Source organism: Mustela erminea, chromosome 1 (genome assembly GCF_009829155.1).
Source record: "Mustela erminea isolate mMusErm1 chromosome 1, mMusErm1.Pri, whole genome shotgun sequence".
Lineage (NCBI taxonomy): Eukaryota > Metazoa > Chordata > Mammalia > Carnivora > Mustelidae > Mustela > Mustela erminea.
In genome coordinates, this window is record NC_045614.1 from 88679288 (window position 1) to 88698620 (window position 19333).

General features: G+C 40.4%; 1 protein-coding gene across 2 annotated transcripts in view; it reads left to right on the forward strand.

Annotated features, from left to right (window-relative positions):
- Positions 1–19333, forward strand: part of COL6A6 (collagen type VI alpha 6 chain) — a 140369-nt gene that overhangs the window by 103729 nt on the left and 17307 nt on the right. For both annotated transcript variants that reach the window (XM_032332854.1, XM_032332863.1), the window contains exons 29-34: positions 2918–2980; positions 4003–4038; positions 4154–4190; positions 6005–6016; positions 10794–11287; positions 18519–18615. In XM_032332854.1, coding sequence (XP_032188745.1) covers positions 2918–2980; positions 4003–4038; positions 4154–4190; positions 6005–6016; positions 10794–11287; positions 18519–18615 — 739 coding nt within the window. The remainder of the gene's footprint in view (positions 1–2917; positions 2981–4002; positions 4039–4153; positions 4191–6004; positions 6017–10793; positions 11288–18518; positions 18616–19333) is intronic.

Sequence of the window (19333 nt, forward strand, 5' to 3'; positions counted from 1 at the left end):
TTTATTTTTAGATTTTATGTTTATCCGACAGAGAGAGGGAGTAGAAGTAAGCAAAGCAGCAGGCATACAGGGAGAAGCAGAATCCCCGCTGAGCAGGGAACCTGATGCAGGGCTCAATCCCAGGACGCTGGAATCATGACCTGAGCAAAAGGTGGCCGCTTAACCAACTGAGCCACCCAGGTGCCCCAGGGCTGCATAATTCTTAGTTGCGGGGGCTCTCCTGTGCGTTGTAGGATGTTTAGTAGCTTCCTTGGCCTCTACCCACTAGATGTCAGTGGCACTGCCCTTCTCCACCCTTCCCCATTATAAGACACAAAAATGTCTCCAGACATTGTCAAATTTCCCCTTGGAGGTGGGGGGAGAGGCACAAAGTTCTCCCTAGTTGAGAACCACTAATTTAGAGTCAGATAATTTCACTAAGTTTCATACGAGAGGGGGAAAAAGGCAATCCATCTGCTCCTTATCTCTTTCTTCTCTCCTATTTCTCAGGTTGTCTTTTTTGCTCTACTTTTCTGGGAGATTTCTTTGACTATTTCACAATGCTCCTCTCGTGATTTAATTTTAAAGAGCTTGTTTTGTTCTCCAAATATTTTTTACACTATCTTGTCTCGTTTCATGGTTGAAGCATCTTCTCTTAGTTTTCTGAGGATATAAATTAGTATTTTTATGGCTTCTTTGTCCAACACAATCTTTTTCCTATAGTTTTGTTTTTTCTGTATTGATCTCTATACCCAGCATGTCTGGAGAATGGGCTATCTCTTCCTATTTAAGAAGTAAAGACAAAAAGGCTAATTGGAAGCCCCAGAGACATTGATAGAGCTGATCAGCTACAGGTTTTACTGAAGAGTGGTCTGGCTGAGTTCTTTACTTAGCAGACGTCTGATATCTGTATCTTTAGGTCTTCTTTCTTTGGTCAGATTTCCCTGAGAAGACTGTTTCAGTTTCCTGACTGAGGATAAAGGTCTGGCTGTAGTTTTCATGAAACCACATGGAAAAGGAAACCTGAGAGGTCTCGTGTCTATTTCACATATCTTCATCGGATCACCCTGTTCTCAGGAGGGTACCATGGGCACTCAACTTTGCCTGGAGTTCCCTGGTACAGATCCCTCAGCTTTACCTCTGTTGTTGGAATGGAAAAAGGGACATTCACCCAATTGCAGAGAATGGAGAGGAGATCAGAGGATTCCTAAAATGATTTTCAACCAGTCCTCCTTATTTAGCCCCTCCCCTTCACCTCCACTTTTGGAGGTACCTGCTGCCAATTCTTGAGCCTGCTAGGAATGGATTCTTGGCTTTCCCTGCTACTGGCTTAGGATCCAGCTTTTTCATATCTGCTAAGTCATTTAACACCTGTACATCTGCTTTCTAGCCTCTGGAGGTTTGTGGCCATTTTCTTCCTCAGTCTTCCCCTGCCCAATTTTTTTTTTTTTTCCTTTTAAAAAAAATCTACTTAGGGATGCCTGGATGGATCAGATGGCTAAGTGTCTGTCTTTGGCTCAGCTGATGATCCTGGGGTCCTGGATCAGTCCCGCATCAGGCTCTCTGCTCAGCAGGAAGCCTGCTTCTCCCCCTGCCTGCTCCCCCTATTCGTACTCTCTCTACCAAATAAATAAAACCCTTAAAAAATTTTTTTAAAAAATAGAAATATCTACTTACATCATTTTGATGAAACATTGAGAGGGATCAGAAGTCAGTGTATATGTTCAGTGTATATGTTCATTCCCTCCCTTCCCCCAGGAGGTTAGTCTGTATCTCCTAAAGAAAATATAATCAGTGTGGTTTTTTTCACTCAGCCTAGCACACTGTAGAATACTCAAAGAGCATCAACAGTTATTGCCTGTCTCATTTGTAATGCTTGTACAAAGTAAGCTGATTTCAGACGACTTCATTTTTTCATTCTGTAAATGTTATAAGTCCTATGGCATTTTGAATGAACTTAGGAATACTGCCCTGATTTTTTTAATTCTAGCCTTCTTTATAATAAATCATACTGCTAAATGCACATGGAAGAATTCTTGTCATATAGCAAGTAGTCAGCAATTGTTTTTATTACTGCTGTTATTCATTTCACTACAGATATCTCCAGCCAACTTCTAAGTATATTCTTCTTGTTGTTTCAGGGGTCTTATATTTAAATTTTTGTTCTTCTGGGGTTTTTGTTCACTTATTTGTTGTCATCTATTGTCTCATTCAGATAAAATTTCTCCTTTGATCCAGCAATTCCAGTTCTAGCAATCTTCCCTAAGGAAATAATAAGAATCACAACATATCATTTTTCTTGGTGTTGCTTTTCTTGGTGTTAGCAGCAAAACTAAATGCCAACAATAAGGAACTGATGAAAGAAATTATGGTACATCTGTGCAATGGAATATTATGCAGCCATTAAAAATGACCCCCCCCAAATTTAATAACATGAAAACTTCAAGAGATATATTTAGTTAAAAAAATAACAGGAAAAGTATAAAATTATATTTTAAAAGAATATATATACATACATAAACATATAAAACTACCAAAAGACACCAAATGTTAACAAGGATTATTTGGAAGTGAAAGAACTGCTGAAGATTTTTTTCCTTTTGTGTGCTTTTTGGAAATCTCTCAATGTTCTAAAAGTATATTCCCTTTGACATTTAAAACACATCCACTAATATGAGGGATGCCTGGGTGGTTCAGTTGATTAAGTGTCTGCCTTCAGCTCAGATCATAATCCCAGGGTCCTGGGATCAAATCCACATCAAGTTCAGCACAAGTCAGCTTCTCCCTCTTCTGCTCTCCCTGCTTGTGTGCACACGCATGTGCTTTCTCTCTCTATCAAACAAATTAACAAATATTTCTTTTAAAAAGTAAAATAAAATACAAACACCATATGTATATATATAAATATAATTTTAAAATAAATAAATTCTGCTTTGAGATATCCACTGGGCCTCCAGGAAAGATGGGATCCCCTGGGGAGCCAGGACCTCCTGGACGCAAGGTAAGTTGAAAAGTCATAAATCACACCAGATCCTCTTCTCAATAAAATGCATGGAAGCTTCATTGCACAAATGTGCATGCTTTCTATCTTTGCACCTGGTTGCTGATTAAATATTAGTCACCATTTCTCATGAGGTAAGGGGAATTTGAGGAAGGAAATGAAAAGTATTGGACTAAAATGTGATCTCTCAATTATGGGTGAATTTTATTTGCCCGGTCCTTGTCCTCCTCCTGTATTCAGTAAGTGGTTAGTGAATGAAGGGAAGGGAGAGGAAATTAATAAACAGGGAATAAATGATCCAAGTTGTATTCACATGGAACTTTTCTCCAGGAGTCTGGGTGGGGCTTTATGGCATTTGTCCTCGGGTGTCTTTCTTTGAGAATAGCCAGACTCTTCCCATTCCAAAGATGGACTTGAAAATGTGAAATTAAAACCAATTCCACTTTGTGCTTTCTATTCCCAATCCAGACAGATCTCTATATATGTATAGTCATTTATTTTTGGAAGGCTGTTGGGATTACCTTTCCAGATGTGCAGTTTGAGTCTGGTCCCTTTATCATCCAACCAATGATGGAAACAAGAAGGTTCAGTTCAGCTGCTGTTCAGTGGCCAAGGCAAAGTATGGGGCTGAGGAACTCTGAATGTCCTCTAAGGTTGGGCAGTTATAAGAGATGGATCAGCCTCATCTGTATATAAGCCATAAGCCTGCTCCAAAGCTCTTCATGCCAGTGTTAAGTATTCAGCTCCATCCTTAGATTCTGACAACCCTTGTTGTCCACAGATGGGGCTGGAGGAAGGTGGACTTTGGAGGTTTGTGTTCCTCAAGCTTGCTGCTTGCACTTGATTTCCCCTGGAGTGTTAGTTTTAACTCAGTGGTGAGGATCCTCCTACATGTATTCTTTTCTTCCTCTAACTTAATTAGAATAAAAACTTTAGAAATCTTCACTTTCTGAGGTTAGTGCACATTCTACCTACTGATGAGTGGACAGAGCAATGAGACCACATTTCTTTTTTTCTCCTAGGGTGTGAAAGGGGCCAGAGGACTGGCTTCGTTTTCTGTATGTATCTCCTGATTCCAACAGAATGCTCTGTACTCCATTAAATTTATTTATTTTTAGACTTGAAGACCTGGCAGTCGGTCGGTTAATTCTTTGTTTTATTTTTGAACTACAGATGTGTGAACTCATTCAGTATGTACGGGACCACAGCCGTAAGTATCCTGCTTAAATTGATCACCCAAGTTGTTAAAGCATTCATAGAAGAAGAGCAGTGAATTCTGCCCTCAGAATTGAGACTATTTACCAACCAATCTCTTAATATTAGAAATGTCACTGCATATATTTTGAGTCAACATAGATCGGTGACTAGTAATGCCTTCTCTGACTGCCCTCCTCATGTCTATTGGAACCTGTTCCAAACACTAATTAATAATATGTCTAGGGCTTTCAACCTAAGGGAAATTGAGGTATGAGGTCAGAACTCTTCTGATGGTGAAATCAATCAATGGAGAGTCACACTGAACTTCTAAAAATGATTAACACCAGACAATAACACAGGATTGAATTCACCTGGTGTGAAAGCTAGCTGTGATACAAGGTGTCACTTACTTCAGTTTATTGTTTATTACTTCTTTTCTACAAAGGTATGCCTGATTACTTTTCATTGAATGATTGATTTGCTGGTAATATTATTGATTTTTGCCTGCATATTTTTTCTCTCTCCCAATTCTAAAAGCAAAAAGGCATTTATTTTGGCAAATGCTCTTTTGAATTTGCTTTAAGACTCCTAGCAGCATCTTCTATCAAAATATGTTAGCACCATTAAAGGAATTCCACATACAAGATGAGCAAAGAAATGACTATTTAGTGTTTATTTGCAAATGTATAATGACTTCCCAAATAAACACCATGAATGATTTTGGAGCCCTTTTCTGTAGAGAGCTTTGGTCTCAAAGCCACAGACTTTTTAAAGTTTGGATGCAGTGTTGATCTCAGCTCTATTTGTTCCATAATGGAACCTCCCATGATGAAAATCAAAATATATGTGTTAAGTAATGAAGATCTGTTGCTTTGGGCTGACTTAACACAGTTTACTTTTTGACATTAGAGCCATGGGAACTATAATGAGTCAAAGGTAGACCAATGTGATAAGACCCAGTCTTTTATAATTTGAGAGGCTCGGTACAAAATCACAAATCCAAAAAATAGGTACAAAATTATTTCAAAAGAAAAGGTTGTTTAGAACAATAAAGGAAATCACAGCCAACAACTTTTGCTTATTGTAAAAGCACATAATCTTATGATCACACTACTAGGTCCCTTCTCAGGGTCTTGCACAGGGCAAGTGAGAAGTCAAAAGCAGAACTTCCTGTGGTGATGGAGGTGTTCTACCACACTGTTCAGTATAGTAGCCACTAGCCACCTGTAACTTTGAATACCTGAAAGGTGATCAGTGCTACTGAGAAACTGAAGTTAATACATTTAATTTTAATTAAAATTTAAATAGTCACACGTGGCTAGTGACTTCCGTATTGGACAATGCAGGCCTAAGGCTTATTGATGCTTTATCTGCTTCAGAGTAAATCCACCTATCATGTTTACACACACACACAAATACCTATCAGACTATATACGTGCATGTATATAAAATCAATATCTACAGATCTCTACATGGGGAAAAATGAGAATAAAGAGACGTTAGGTCCTTTTAACCTTTCCAAATTCAGTGCACCTCTCTGCAGTGTAACGTTCTTTCCCAGGCAAAGGTTCTTTCCCTCTGACAGTTGGTGGCAGGCTACTGATTTATGGCTATATATTGTCCCATTTCTCCCACCCTGTCTTGTTTTTGCCAAGATGCTGGGATCCACCTGCATTTTCTTCAGACCCTTCCTGTTTGTTGCCTCGGTGTTTGAGTCAATTACAAAAAGCACACAGGGCAGAGCTGCTTCTGCCATGATTTCCCTACACAGTACTAAACTCTCTTCTACCAAATAATAACCCAATCTCCTTTGTTCTTCTCCCCCAGCTGGCGGACATGGTGAGTAATCTTTATTTACATCAAGTCATAATCAACCTCCAAAATGTCATACATCTGGAAAGACAAGTTAAAACAATGTGTTGCCTGCCAAAAGATATAAATTTCATCTAAGATGTTTTTGCTGCCTCATTCTGGTAGCGCAGACCTGCCTCCAGTCAATTACACAGCTTTAGCTGAGTCTCACAGCTGTTTCTCAACCAAGTAGTTTGATTTTTTTATTAATATTCTAATGACTAACATTACTATTAATGTTACTGTTGGTTTTTTTGTAATAATTGTCTCCTTCCCTTCATTTTCTCTATTGTATTTGTAGCCTAATGGTTATGAATTTAGATGTGACAACAGCTACCCTCTTAAACCTTTACATCCTATCCCTTCTGTCTAAACCCATCAATCCACACCCTCTGGTTGCATCCTCACTCACTCAACAAATATTTATTGAAAGCGTATTATGGTTGGAGCCTGGTTGGCTCAGTAGGTTAAGCCCCTGCCTTATGCTCGGCTCAGGCCCCGATCTCAGGGTCCTGGGATCAAGCCCCGCATCAGGCTCTCTGGTCAGCAGGGAGCCTGCTTCCCCCTCTCTCTGCCTACCTCTCTGCCTACTTGTGATCTCTCTCTCCCTCTGTCAAATAAATAAATAAAATCTTTAGGGCACCTGGGTGGCTCAGTTGGTTAAGTGACTGCCTTCAGCTCAGGTCATGATCCTGGAGTCCTGGGATTGAGTCCCGCATCGGGCTCCCAGCTCCACGGGGAGTCTGCTTCTCTCTCGGACTTTGTCCTCACTCATACTCTCTCTCACCATCTCTCTCTCAAATAAATAAATAAATTTTTTTTTAAATCTTTAACAAAAAAAAGCATATTATATGTTAGGCACCGTGAACACAGGGCTGAATAAGATGGACACAATTCTTGTCCTCAGAAGCTCCCATTCTAGCAGAGGATCCAGATGATAAACACGTCAAAGAAATATGGAATCCTATCCTTGCTGTGAAGGAGATAAAGAAACAGGAGGCTTTGTCACAGAATAATGTTAGGGGAGGAAAGAGCTGCTTTAGGATGGAGGGCTCCTCTTTGAGACAGTGACATTGGCATTTGGACTGAAGAATAAAAAGAAGCCAGCTTTACATGAGCCAGGAGAAAGAACAGCAAGTGCAAGGCCATGCTGCAGGACAGATCTAGGCATAGGAACTGATGGAAGTCCAATGGGGGAGGGGGAGATTGGGGGGTGAAAAAATGAAGCAAGCCAAAGTCAGGTCAAGTTGAACTTGATTCAAAATAGGTTCAAATAGGGAGGGTGGATTGTATTCAAGCTGGAAGGAGAGGGTATTAAAGTGTATTCAAAGTATGGAAGGAAGAACATGAGCTGATGAACAATTTTTGAGCACTTACTTGGGCCATTGTGTAAAAGTAGATTGTAGGGGAGCATAAGTTTAAAGGCCAGAGAAGTAGTCAGGAGGGAGTGGTGTTTCAGACAAATGTGGTGGTGCCAGGAGAGGGCTGCCAGTGCTGTGCTTTAAGTACATGTCGGCGGTTTCTCTTTCTCTATCCTGTTGTCACCTGCTCTGTGCCAAGCAGCAGCCATCAGTGTACAGTGTATGGCCACAGGGCCAGATCAGGCCTCTGTGTGGTCATCTGTGCCTTGAGGAAGAACTGCTAGGTACCACCACAAGCCGGCCCAGCGTTCTTCAGAATCTTCTTATTCCTGGCAGGTTGCTAGATTTCAGAACATGTGTTTTCCAAGTAATTCCAAGTTGAATTACTCTTTAGGTACTTTCTCCTGAAACTTTGTGTTTTTTCATATTTCAGCCAGTGCTGTGAATCTTTTTCTTCCCTTTATCTCCAAATTGCACCTGAAGCTGCCTTATTGTGGTGGTGTTCCCATATGTAAATCACAGCCCAAACAAAAAGCTGGCAGAAACACTTTCATGTTTAGTCATACTTCCATTTTATTGTAAAGTTGACATGACCTCAATTTTTTTTAACATCTGCTGAGCCTTCTGAGTGAGACTCAGAGGCTAATAAAATATGTCCTGTCTCCACTGAGATGCACAGTTTGGTTTAGGGTTAAATATTTATCCTTACTGGTCCTTTAGCCTGTTAGGTCACAGAGTCCAGGACCAGAAGGAGATAATCATCTAGCATCAAGATGGGGGCAAAGCTCAGCTGGTCACAGCAGAGGACTCACTCCTTGACCAGCCCAGGCCAGCCTCAAAAAACCTGAGTTTCTGAGTTCTCATCAAGAGCTGGTAGGCCTCATTTTGCTTTTATTATCTCTGAATCTGATTTGCTGGCATCTGAATGAGAGGACGCACCCCTTCAAGAGAAGTTCATCGTTAAGATTTATTTCCTTTTACCAACCTATATCTCCACACCAGGCCTCTCCCCCATTAATAAAAGTTTTATTCTCCCTGTACCTGCTGCAAAAGAACTGTCCTTTGTTTGTTGCCGCTTCATTCAGTCAGCATTTATTAGAACCCTGATAAATGACAGGAACTAATAATCTGGCAGATCCAGAGAGACACAGTCCCCGTCTTCACACTTCCTGGAGAGGAAAACATTAATCAGATAATCAGACAAATATGAAGTGTCAACTGTGATAAATGCAGGGTACCGGGATTAGAATGAATGAATTGGAATCAATAAATACGTCTGAAATTTACATTTAACACTCAAGTTTACCAATTCAGTTTCTCTATGTAATAGGTATATTTATTGATTAAACTTGCCTTTTCAACTACTAAATAAAAATATATCCCTGAAAGCTTTCCTCATTCTTTTAAGTGGCATAGTCATCACAATGAAAAAGTCTGTAATAATAATGGCTAACGTTAACCGAGGACCTGTTGTGTGCCAGGCACTGTTGTCCTAAGTGCTTTACCTGTGTTAGTTCACTGAATCCTCAATACAGGGCTTAGCAGTGGCTAATCTTAGGACCGGCATTTTACAAATGAGCAAAGTGAGGCCCAGAGAAGATAAGTTGCTGGGACAAGGTAACAGGGCTAGTGCATAGTCAGGTCAGGTCTCTAACACATCTCTGTAGCACCTACTTTCTACATCTGATGGGCTATTTTTTTTTAAGATTTTATTTATTTGTTATGCTCCACAAATAAGTGAAACCATATGATAATTGACTCTCTTTGCTTGACTTATTTCACTCAGCATAATCTCTTCCAGTCCCGTCCATGTTGCTACGAAAGTTGGGTATTCATCCTTTCTGAGGGAGGCATAATACTCCATAGTGTATATGCAACTCTTTTTTTTTTTAATTAATTTGTTTATTTGACAGACAGAGATCACAAGTAGGCAGAGAGGCAGGCAGAGAGAGAGGAGGAAGCAGGCTCCCTACTGAGCAGAGAGCCTGATTCGGGGCTCGATCCCAGGACCCTGGGATCATGACCTGAGCCGACGGCAGAGTTACTTAACCCACTGAGCCACCCGGGCGCCCCTCCATAGTGTATATGGACCACATCTTCCTTATCCATTCATCCGCTGAAGGGCATCTTGCTTCTTTCCACAGTTTGGCGACCGTGGCCATTGCTGCTATAAACATTGGGGTACAGATGACCCTTCTTTTCACTACATCTGTATCTTTGGGGTAAATATCCAGTAGTGCAATGGCAGGGTCATAGGGAAGCTCTATTTTTAATTTCTTGAGGAATCTCCACACTGTTCTCCAAAGTGGCTACACCAACTTATATTCCCACCAACAGTGTAAGAGGAATCCCCTTTCTCCACATCCTCTCCAACACATGTTTCCTGTCTTGCTAATAGGGAGATGGAGAGAAGAAGGGAATTGAGGGAAATTGGAAGGGAAGGTGAACCATGAGAGACTATGGACTCTGAAAAACAATCTGAGGGTTTTGAAGGGGCGGGAGGGGTGTGTGGGAGGTTGGGGGAGCCAGGTGGTGGGTATTAAGGATGGTACGTATTGCATGGAGCACTGGGTGTGGTGCAAAAACAATGAATACTGTTACACTGTAAAGAAATTTTTTTTAAAAGATACTGGAAAAAAAATTTTTTTAAAGATTTTATTTATTTATGTATTTATTTTATTTATTTATTTTATTTATTTTTTAAAGGTTTTATTTATTTCTTTATTTATTTTATTTGACAAGTAGGCAGAAAGGCAGGCAGAGAGAGAGAGGGGGAAGCAGGCTCCCTGCTGAGTGGAGACCCCAATGCAGGGTTCAATCCAGGACTCTGAGAATATGACCTGAGCCGAAGGCAGAGGCTTAACCCACTGAGTCAACCAGGTGCCCCCTGATGGGCTCTTCCATGTTTGGAACATCCATTCTCTTCTAATCTCTCTGAGATCATTAACAGAACTTTTGGACCCATTCCTTTCTCAACTCCTGTTACATTTCCTTATTAAGTAAAAACATGTATGTTTTAGATTAGCTCACTGTATAAAGTTCCAGCAATGAACATAATACCAGTGATCCAATTTCTGTAAGTAAAAGGGCATATCCATTTGATTATTTCAAATGATACTTCAAAGGAATTTGGCCATTAACTTCCAAATTACATAAAAACTCAAGTTGAATGATACTTTCTCTTGGGCTTTATTTAAAAGAGCAAATTCAATCTTTAAAATAGCATTTTCCTTCAAGATTTAAACATTGACTACTTCAACTGCTCATTTTAGTATTTAATGCTTATTTAAGGTTTAAATATTTGCATATTTAACATTAAAAATTACCTTGCCCTCCATGTATCTTTATTTATTTATTTTTTTTAAATAAGCATGCGACATAAGGAACATGTTCTTGCCTTTTAGGAAAACCAGAATGCCCCGTGCATCCCACCGAACTGGTGTTTGCCTTGGACCAGTCTCGAGATGTCACCAAGCAGGAATTTGAGCGCATGAAGGAGCTGATGTCTTCCCTGGTGAGGGGCGTCAGGATCCGGGAGAGCAGCTGCCCGGTGGGCGCACGCATCGCCGTCCTCACCTACACCTCTCACGCCCGACACCTCATCCGCTTCTCAGACGCCTACAAGAAGAACAAGCTCCTCAGGGAGATTGAAGCTATTCCTTACGAGAGGTCCTCAGACAGCAGGGAGATCGGCAAAGTGATGAGGTTTATCTCCAGGAATGTCTTCAAGCGAACACTTCCGGGGGCTCACACAAGAAGAATCGCCACCTTCTTCAGCAGCGGCCAGTCTGCCGATGCCCAGACCATTGCTGCAGCAGCTATGGAATTCAGTGCCCTTGACATCATTCCGGTAGTGATCGCGTTCAGCAACGTGCCCTCCATCAAGCGTGCGTTTGCGGTAAGATGGTTAAGCTTTCCAGGTAACTTTTTGGGGGGGTGGGATGGGGAGAGGCTATACTCAGAAGCCTTTTTAAGAAAGGATTGAACTAGGCTATTTAATTTCTGTGTACCAGGAAGATGCTAAGCCCTTTGTATGCATTATCCTGTTTAATTCTCACAAGTGGTATGTAAGGGACGGGTATTAATTACTATTCCCATTTTATCAGTGAGAAAACAGCCTGGAGTGGTTAAACCTGTATGCCCGGGTTCACATGGCTAAGAAGTGGCAATGTCAGGACTTAAACACAGGTTTACTATTCCACTCCTTCTCCAGGGAACTCCTGAGTTGCCTCTGGGTATAGAGCTACTAAATCGGGAAGGCCAGTAAACATTCATTGATGTCACTTATGTGGCCAGTAGCAATAGTTGCTGTGCAATGAAAGCCAATTGACTTGATTTTATAATTTCAACAATCATATAATCCAAATTTTAAAAAGGAAAGCCATCTTAGTTATTATAGCTTCTTTGGTTGGGGGGCTATATAAATAGACCACTTGGGATCAAGGGGACCTTTTATGAAGTAAACAGACATATAACATTGTATTAGCTTCAGGTGTGCAATGTGATTCAGTATTTATAAATATTGTGAAAAGATCACCACTGTAATCCTAGTTAACATTATCATCACAAATAGTTATAAAAAAATTTTATCATAATGGGAACTTCCTTTTTGACTAAGATTTTTATTTTAATTCTGATAGAGTTAATATACAGTTATAGTAGTTTCAGATGTACATGACAGTGATTCAACAATTCCATACATTACTCAGTGCTCATCATGATAGGTTTATTCTTTTTTTAAAAACAATTATTTATTTTGAGAGAGAGAGAGCTTGAGTGAAGGGAGGGATGGAGGGAGAGAGAAAGAATCTGGATCAGACTCCATGCTGAGCATGGAGCCTGAAGTGGAGCTTGATCTCCCAACTCTGAGATCATGACCTGATCTTATTTGGTGGAATTCACCTGTGAAGCTGTCTGTCCTGGAGAGATGTTTGTTGAGAGGTTTTTTTTGTTTTGTTTTGTTTTTTAATGGATTCAATTTCATTACTGGTAATGGGTCTGTTTAAATTTTCTATTTCTCCCTGCTTCAGTTTTGGCAAATTATATGTTCCTATGAATTTATCCATTTCTTCTAGGCTGTCCAATTTGTTGGCATATAGTTTTTCATAATAGTCTTCTATAGTCCTTTGTATTTCTGTGGTATCAGTTGTTACTTCTCCTTTCTCATTTCTGATTTTGTTTATTTGAGTCTTCTGTTTTGATGAATCTGGCTTATCAATTTTTTTTTGTCTTTTCAAAGAACCAGTTCTTGTTGTTATTGATCTGTTCTGTTGTGTTTTTTAGTTTCTATTTCATCTATTTCTGCTCTAATCTTTATTTCCTTCCCACTACTGGTTGTTTTTGTTTTTGTTTTTTTCATTCTCCCTTTTCTAGCTCTTTTCAGTGTAATGTTAGGTTATTTGAAAAATTTCTTGCTTCTTGAGGTAGGCCTGCATTGCTATAAACTTCCTTCTATAAACTGCCTTTGCTGCATCCCGAAGATTTGGATTATGTATTTTCATTTTCATTTATCTCCATGTATTTTTCCATTTCCTCTTTGATTTCTTGGTTGACCCATTCATTGTTTAGTGGCTTATTGTTTAACCTCTATGTAGTTGTGCTCTTTCTATATTTTTTTTTCTTGTGATTGATTTCTAGTGTCATAGCATTGTGATCAGAAAAAAACGTATTGTTTGGCTTTGATCTTTTTTAATTTCTTGAGACTTGTTTTGTGGCCTAATATGTTATCTGTTCTGAATCTGTTCAGAAAAATCTGTATTCTGTTATTTTAGGATGGAATGTTCTTTATATATATGTTAAATCCATCTAGTCCAATGTGTCATTCAAAGCCACCATTTCCTTGTTGATTTTTCTTTTTGGATGATCTGTTCATTGATGTAAGTGGGGTGTTAAATTCTCTTACTATTTTTGCATTATTACTGATTACTTCCTTTGTGTTTGTTATTAACTGTTTTAAGTATTTAGGTGCTCCCATGTTGGATGCATAAGTGTTTACAATTGTCATATCTGCTTGTTGAGTTGTCTTATTATTATATAAAGTCCTTTGCCTTTTGTTACCATTTTTGTTTTAAAGTCTATTTTGTCTTATACAAGTGTTATTACCTCAGCTTTCTTTTCACATCCATTTGCATGATAAACGTTTCTTCATCCTTTCCATTTTAAACTGCAGGGGATTTTCAAGGCCTTTTATACCACCATAATTTTCTATGAAGATGTCAAATAAGCACAACAGAACTGAAATGCAGTATTAATCTATAAAGTATGGAAAACAGTGCCTGCTTCTTGGAGCTGTTGTGTAGGTGAAATGATAGGACACCATGCCTCAGTGCCTTGCACATAGTAAATATTCAAGAATGATAGCTTTTGCTCTAATTGTTATTGTTATTGTTTATCTGCTTGATGATGAACTAAAATCTATTTAACAAAATCGATATCTAGGTTATAAAGGAGCTGACGCTGCTATTAGTGTCATTGAACATGCGAATGGACAGGCTGATAGACCAGGCTCAGAAAGGAAAATGCATATCAGTTAGAAAAGGCTGGGCCATGCCATGCAAGTGAAGGTGCTATAAAGCACAGCAGCTCAGAAACTCTGTGAGTAGATATGGTTACATACAGGCTTATAATTTCCTTCTGTTTATTGAGAGCCCCATTGTCCCTTGGCTTTATTTATTCACAAAACAAGAGACAACATCCTAATGCAAATAATTAATAGTAGTTGTAATATAAATTTGAATAAACACTATTTCACCACCCACTCAAAGGTGTGTGCATAGCCTATAACTTGAGAAAACACACTTTGTTGGTTTGTTTGAAAATCTTCTGATTGTTAACAGTCTCACTCAGAGTTCCTAGCCAAATCAGCTGGAGGCTCTTTGCTCCTTTCTTGAAGGACTTTATCTCAAAAGAGCACCACTGAAGATTCAAATTCTTGACAATGACCCTCCAAAATCTGAGCAGCATTGGCTCCAAACACATCTTGAGTAGAATTAGAGATGCAGACAGAAGTCAGAATTGGTGCTAAGTTCATCTGGTTCATCCAGCAAATGCTTAGTGAGCACCTCATGTATACTGGGTGCTATCCTAGACTGTGGAGACACAGAAGTGGAAAACCAAAAACCCACACTCATGGAGTTGCCATTAGAGGATGGAACTAAGCAGGGTTGTCTAAAAAGGTTCAAAATAGAGGCATATTATACAAGTTGGTAAGAACCCACTACTGATACCTGGCATTACAGAAGGGAAATTATGTTACTACTTCTCCTTTGCCCTCTTTTTCTTTCTTCTATCCATTCTGTTCAGTTGTGCTTCCCTATACTTGAACTGTTGTTTATTATTTCAAGAACAGAACTCAAAAATTTAGTGACATTGAATTATTATTTGGGGGCCATATTTTAAAATCCTAACTTGTTTCATAATTATCATGACTTTTCTAAATCTTGATTTGTCTGAGAGTTGAGCAGTCCAGTGTAAAAATTGGGCCCATGCTACAGGACTCAGAAGCAGATGTTCTGACAACAGGCCATGATTTCCCTTAACACATGGACTGTGACCCTCACACCCCTTTTAGAAGTTTCTCAGGATGGCATTAAGCTGAGTGATGAGCTATTCATCCCTTCTGAAACAGAAGGCCATTTTTGACGAAAAACCCCAGTCTCAGCTTTGTTTTGCCACCAGCTTTTCCCCTCTAAGTGTGTTTGGCAATGACCTCTTACCTCTGGTGAAATTTTACTTGCCGCCCATAAAGAATTCTAACCTAGAGTGGGTCTCCCTTTCTAATAGACTTATAAAAGAGATCTCTTTTTTAGCTAGGCTTTTTTTTTTTTCTTTTACTCTGCTTTTTAGCATCACAGATGAGAGAAACATTAAGTATAATATTGACATTACAGTTTATTCTTGTGATTGGAGACAGAACTGAAATGGGTGGGGTAGAGAGTTAAATGGGAAACTGTGGCACTTTGACCACCCAACCTTTTTATTTTTAAAAAGAATTCCTTAATGAATATGAACTTAATGATAATCAGTTTCCTTAATGAATGTGAACCATCAAAGAAAAATATTTACACATAGTATTAATTGTATCATTTCTTGAACACACGAGTTTATAAAGCCCCATGATGTTTAGAAATGAGGGAACAGGGTATCTTCCCAAACCATTTGCTAAAGGCCTCCTCTAGCCCATCTGTGCACTTAATAGCAATAAAAAGTGAGAGCTAAGAAAAGTGAACCATAGAACCCTTTTATTTTAAATCCCCGATCCTCATTTAGCTTAAGGAATTTTCTGTAACATGGTAACTATAGTTGCTCTAGTGATGTGTGGTGGTGATCTCTAAAACCATATCTGCCAAACTTCATTGACTAGATTACTTTGGTGGGAAGAGGGGTAGGAGGACAGGGAGAGCACAGACCCCCCTGTGAACTCGCCTAGTAAAGCAACACACTGTACTCCGTAAGAGAAGGATGATGTTTTGAGTTGACACCAACATGTTGATACACAATTAAATGCTAAGCCTAAGTTAGCAACCAGCTCCACTGCCAGAAATACGGAAGTTGTCACAACACAGACATGCATAACACAAACTAGTTAACAAATGGCAGCAGTCCCTGGATGACATCTTCAGAACACTGCTCTAAACTAAGTTAGGACTCCCTGACACAGAACTGTGATCATAAAAGCAGCTAATGCAGAAGATGGGAAGTAGGTCTTATTTGGAGAAAGCAAAATTTAAACTGGAGCCTCCCTTATTCCACCTCCCTGGGGGCTCACTTTCCTTATCTGTAAATGCTCAGCTTGAACTACACAGTTGCCGAGATTTCTCCTAGCTTAAATATTTTGTGATTTTTTTTTCCCCCTTGGATCCTGATAGTTGGCAATAAGATAGCACTGTGCCCTTACCAGATGGTCTGATCCATGCTCTCTGGATTTGGTTTCCTGGTCACTCATCACAATCCAGATGAAGTGAAGGCATGGTTCACTGGAAATATTGCTCAGATACCTATTAAAAGCCATTAACAATACAGACTAATGGTGCTGTTGTATTATTCAAGAGTCAAGACTGTTTTTTACACGTTGCCAAGACCAATTTAAGCTAGCTTAAGTACACACACGCACATATCCCTGGTAAATTTATTATAAAGATGCAACTATAAGCCAGGTGTCCTCTGCTTTTGGTCTAGGTAAGCATTTTCTGTTTTCACTCTGTGCTTACCTGGACACACGATTCAGCCTTTGTTCCAAGAATCCATGTGCACGAAGAATCAGTGGGCAGTACAGATTCCACTGAAGGTAGTGAGTCAAAAGAAGGGGCACCATAATGCAGGGTGCTGTAGTCCTCTACAGAATGTCCGCATTTGTCTCCACCACCCCTGTCCCAGCTCCATTGCCCTGTCACAGCATCTTTTGTGTCCTCTTCGCTCATACCACAACAATGCTCACCTTCCCGCCTTCCGGTTTATTTCTTTTCAGCCTTTCCGAGGCACTAACCATTCTTCTTTCTATAGATTTTGCCTAGAAATCATGCCAAACGTTTCAGTTACCACATGTTTCCTCCGAGTCTCCCCTTCTAACCCATCCCGCTCATGAAGACAAACACAGTGGTCTTCTAGGGAGGAATTCCGGTGAGCACAGATTTCTCCATCTCTTCTACACAGAAGAAAAGATGGGATGAAACAAAGATAAGCCTTAGGGAAAGCCCTCACCACCTTCCTTCCTTCCCATTTCCCTCATTTCTTTCCCGTTGCTCCTCAATTAGAGCATGGTCAGCCTACAGCTCTACTAGTGCTTATCCCTAACAGAGAGGGACTCACTGCCCTCAGGACCCAAGTTCCAAATTCCTGAGAATGGATCCAATTGGCTCAGATGTCCATCCCTGGTGCAATCTGCTCTGCAGAGAGATGGCATCCCCCCTCAACACACACACACACACACACACACACACACACACACACACACACTTATACATGGCTCCCCAAGTCCTACTTTTATGGATAAAGTGTTCAAAGGACATTTTCCTGAGAAAGAGTAGGGAAATGTTGTCTGTCCCATCTCTTAGGCATTAGATAAGACCATACCTATAATTTTCCCTCAGTTATCAATGGATCTGTGAATCTGTTAACTGACAAGCTAATTAATTGTTCTTCATTATTTGAAGCCTATTTTATCTCTGCTCTCTAGCCTCAAACGCTCCAGAGAGGTTAATAACAATGGGACTGAATTGGAAGGGGTTGGGAATTGTTCAGAGGAGAGCCCCTGGATGTGGATCTGAGTCTGCAAAGCTTTCATGCCTGGTTCATAATGGGAACTCAGAGACAGTTGTAAAGTACATTCTGTAGGGGCACCTGGGTGGCTCAGTGGGTTAAAGCCTCTGCCTTCAGCTCGGGTCATGATCCCAGGACCCTAGAATCGAGCCCCGCATCGGCCTCTCTGCTCAGCGGGGAGCCTGCTCCCCACCCCCCGCCTGCCTCTCTGCCTACTTGTGATCTCTGTCTGTCAAATAAATAGAATAGAATAGAATAGAATAGAATAGAATAGAATAAAGTACATTCTGTGATTTCACTTGGTTCTCTGGGACTTGGCACGTGTTGCGGGGGGGGGGGGTTGTCCTCTGACCCTCTTCGTTAAACAGTGTCCATGTGCGTTGTCTTTTGATCGGTCCTCTCACCTTCCTTTGAGCCTCAGCTTCCTCATCTGTGAAATTGGCATGATGCACATAAGAACAAATTCACGGGGTTGTTGAGATAAGAGAATATCTTATTCTCTTCTATTCTATTCTGAGAATAGAAAAGTGCTTTGTGGTTTCTATTGACCCACCCGGTACCCACCCTGTCCAACTAAATGCATTTCAGTTATGAACCCATTTAATGCCCAGTGTATCCCTGTTAGGTAGTAGTGTGATTATTTTGTAGACGAGGAAACAGAGACAAAGGAACCTGACCTACAGTTAAAGGCAACACCAAGGCTTAAACCCAAGCAGGGCTCCTAGCCACCCTAACACATGCTAGGCTTCCCTATGACCTTCTTCAGAAGGAGCAGTGTTGCACTCAAAAGATCTCAGTGCTGTGAACAATCCTGGGGGATTCCTGCAGCTCCACCCACTAAGCTGCTCTTTTTTTGCTTCTGCTTCTTGCAGATTGATGACACTGGCACATTCCAAGTCATAATGGTTCCATCTGGGACTGACTACGCGCCAGCATTAGAGAGACTCCAGCGGTGCACTTTCTGTTATGGTAAGACCCACAGAGAGAATATAATTTGATCAGGCCTGTTAAGCACTCTGAGTCACTGTTGGCACAAATAACTGGACCTTGGAAGCAGGGGTACAAGAGGCCTTGGGAAGATTTCCCCGGGGCATTGGGCTCACTTCCTCATACTGCATGGTCCACAGATGGAGCCCCAGCCAGCAGGGCTCCTAGCAGGAGGACTGCATTCCAGGCCCTCCACACTTCTGCAGCTTCCAGGAAACAGTAACGATTATTAGGAAAACTCAGCCTATCTCATTGCCAAGGTCTTCATGCTGTAAAGTATATTTATGTGTCTTCTAAATCTCAGATGTTCACAACCCCTCAAGAAATGCTTTATAGTACAAGTGGAAATTAGTAGAAATCCATACATTTTTCATTGCAAAGAAGACTCAGAAAGATTTTCCACACTGGTTTGTCTGTCGCTGTATTTTATACACAATCTATAGGCCTAGCTAGAGTGGCAACTGTGGGTGAGTATATGCTGGTAAGTTGAGTGATCCAGTAATTATGAAGACGGTGGAAGCCACTGCAGTCATCCATGCGTGTGATTTCTACCAGTTGCCAGATGTTTCTTAGGAGCCATGCCCTGTTCTAACAGCTTTCTAAAACATTGGAGGTGGTGCTGGTGATAGTTAATGTTGAAGCTGTTGAGCTTATTCTGTTCCAAGCACTCTTCTCATTGTTGTATCCCATCCTTACAATC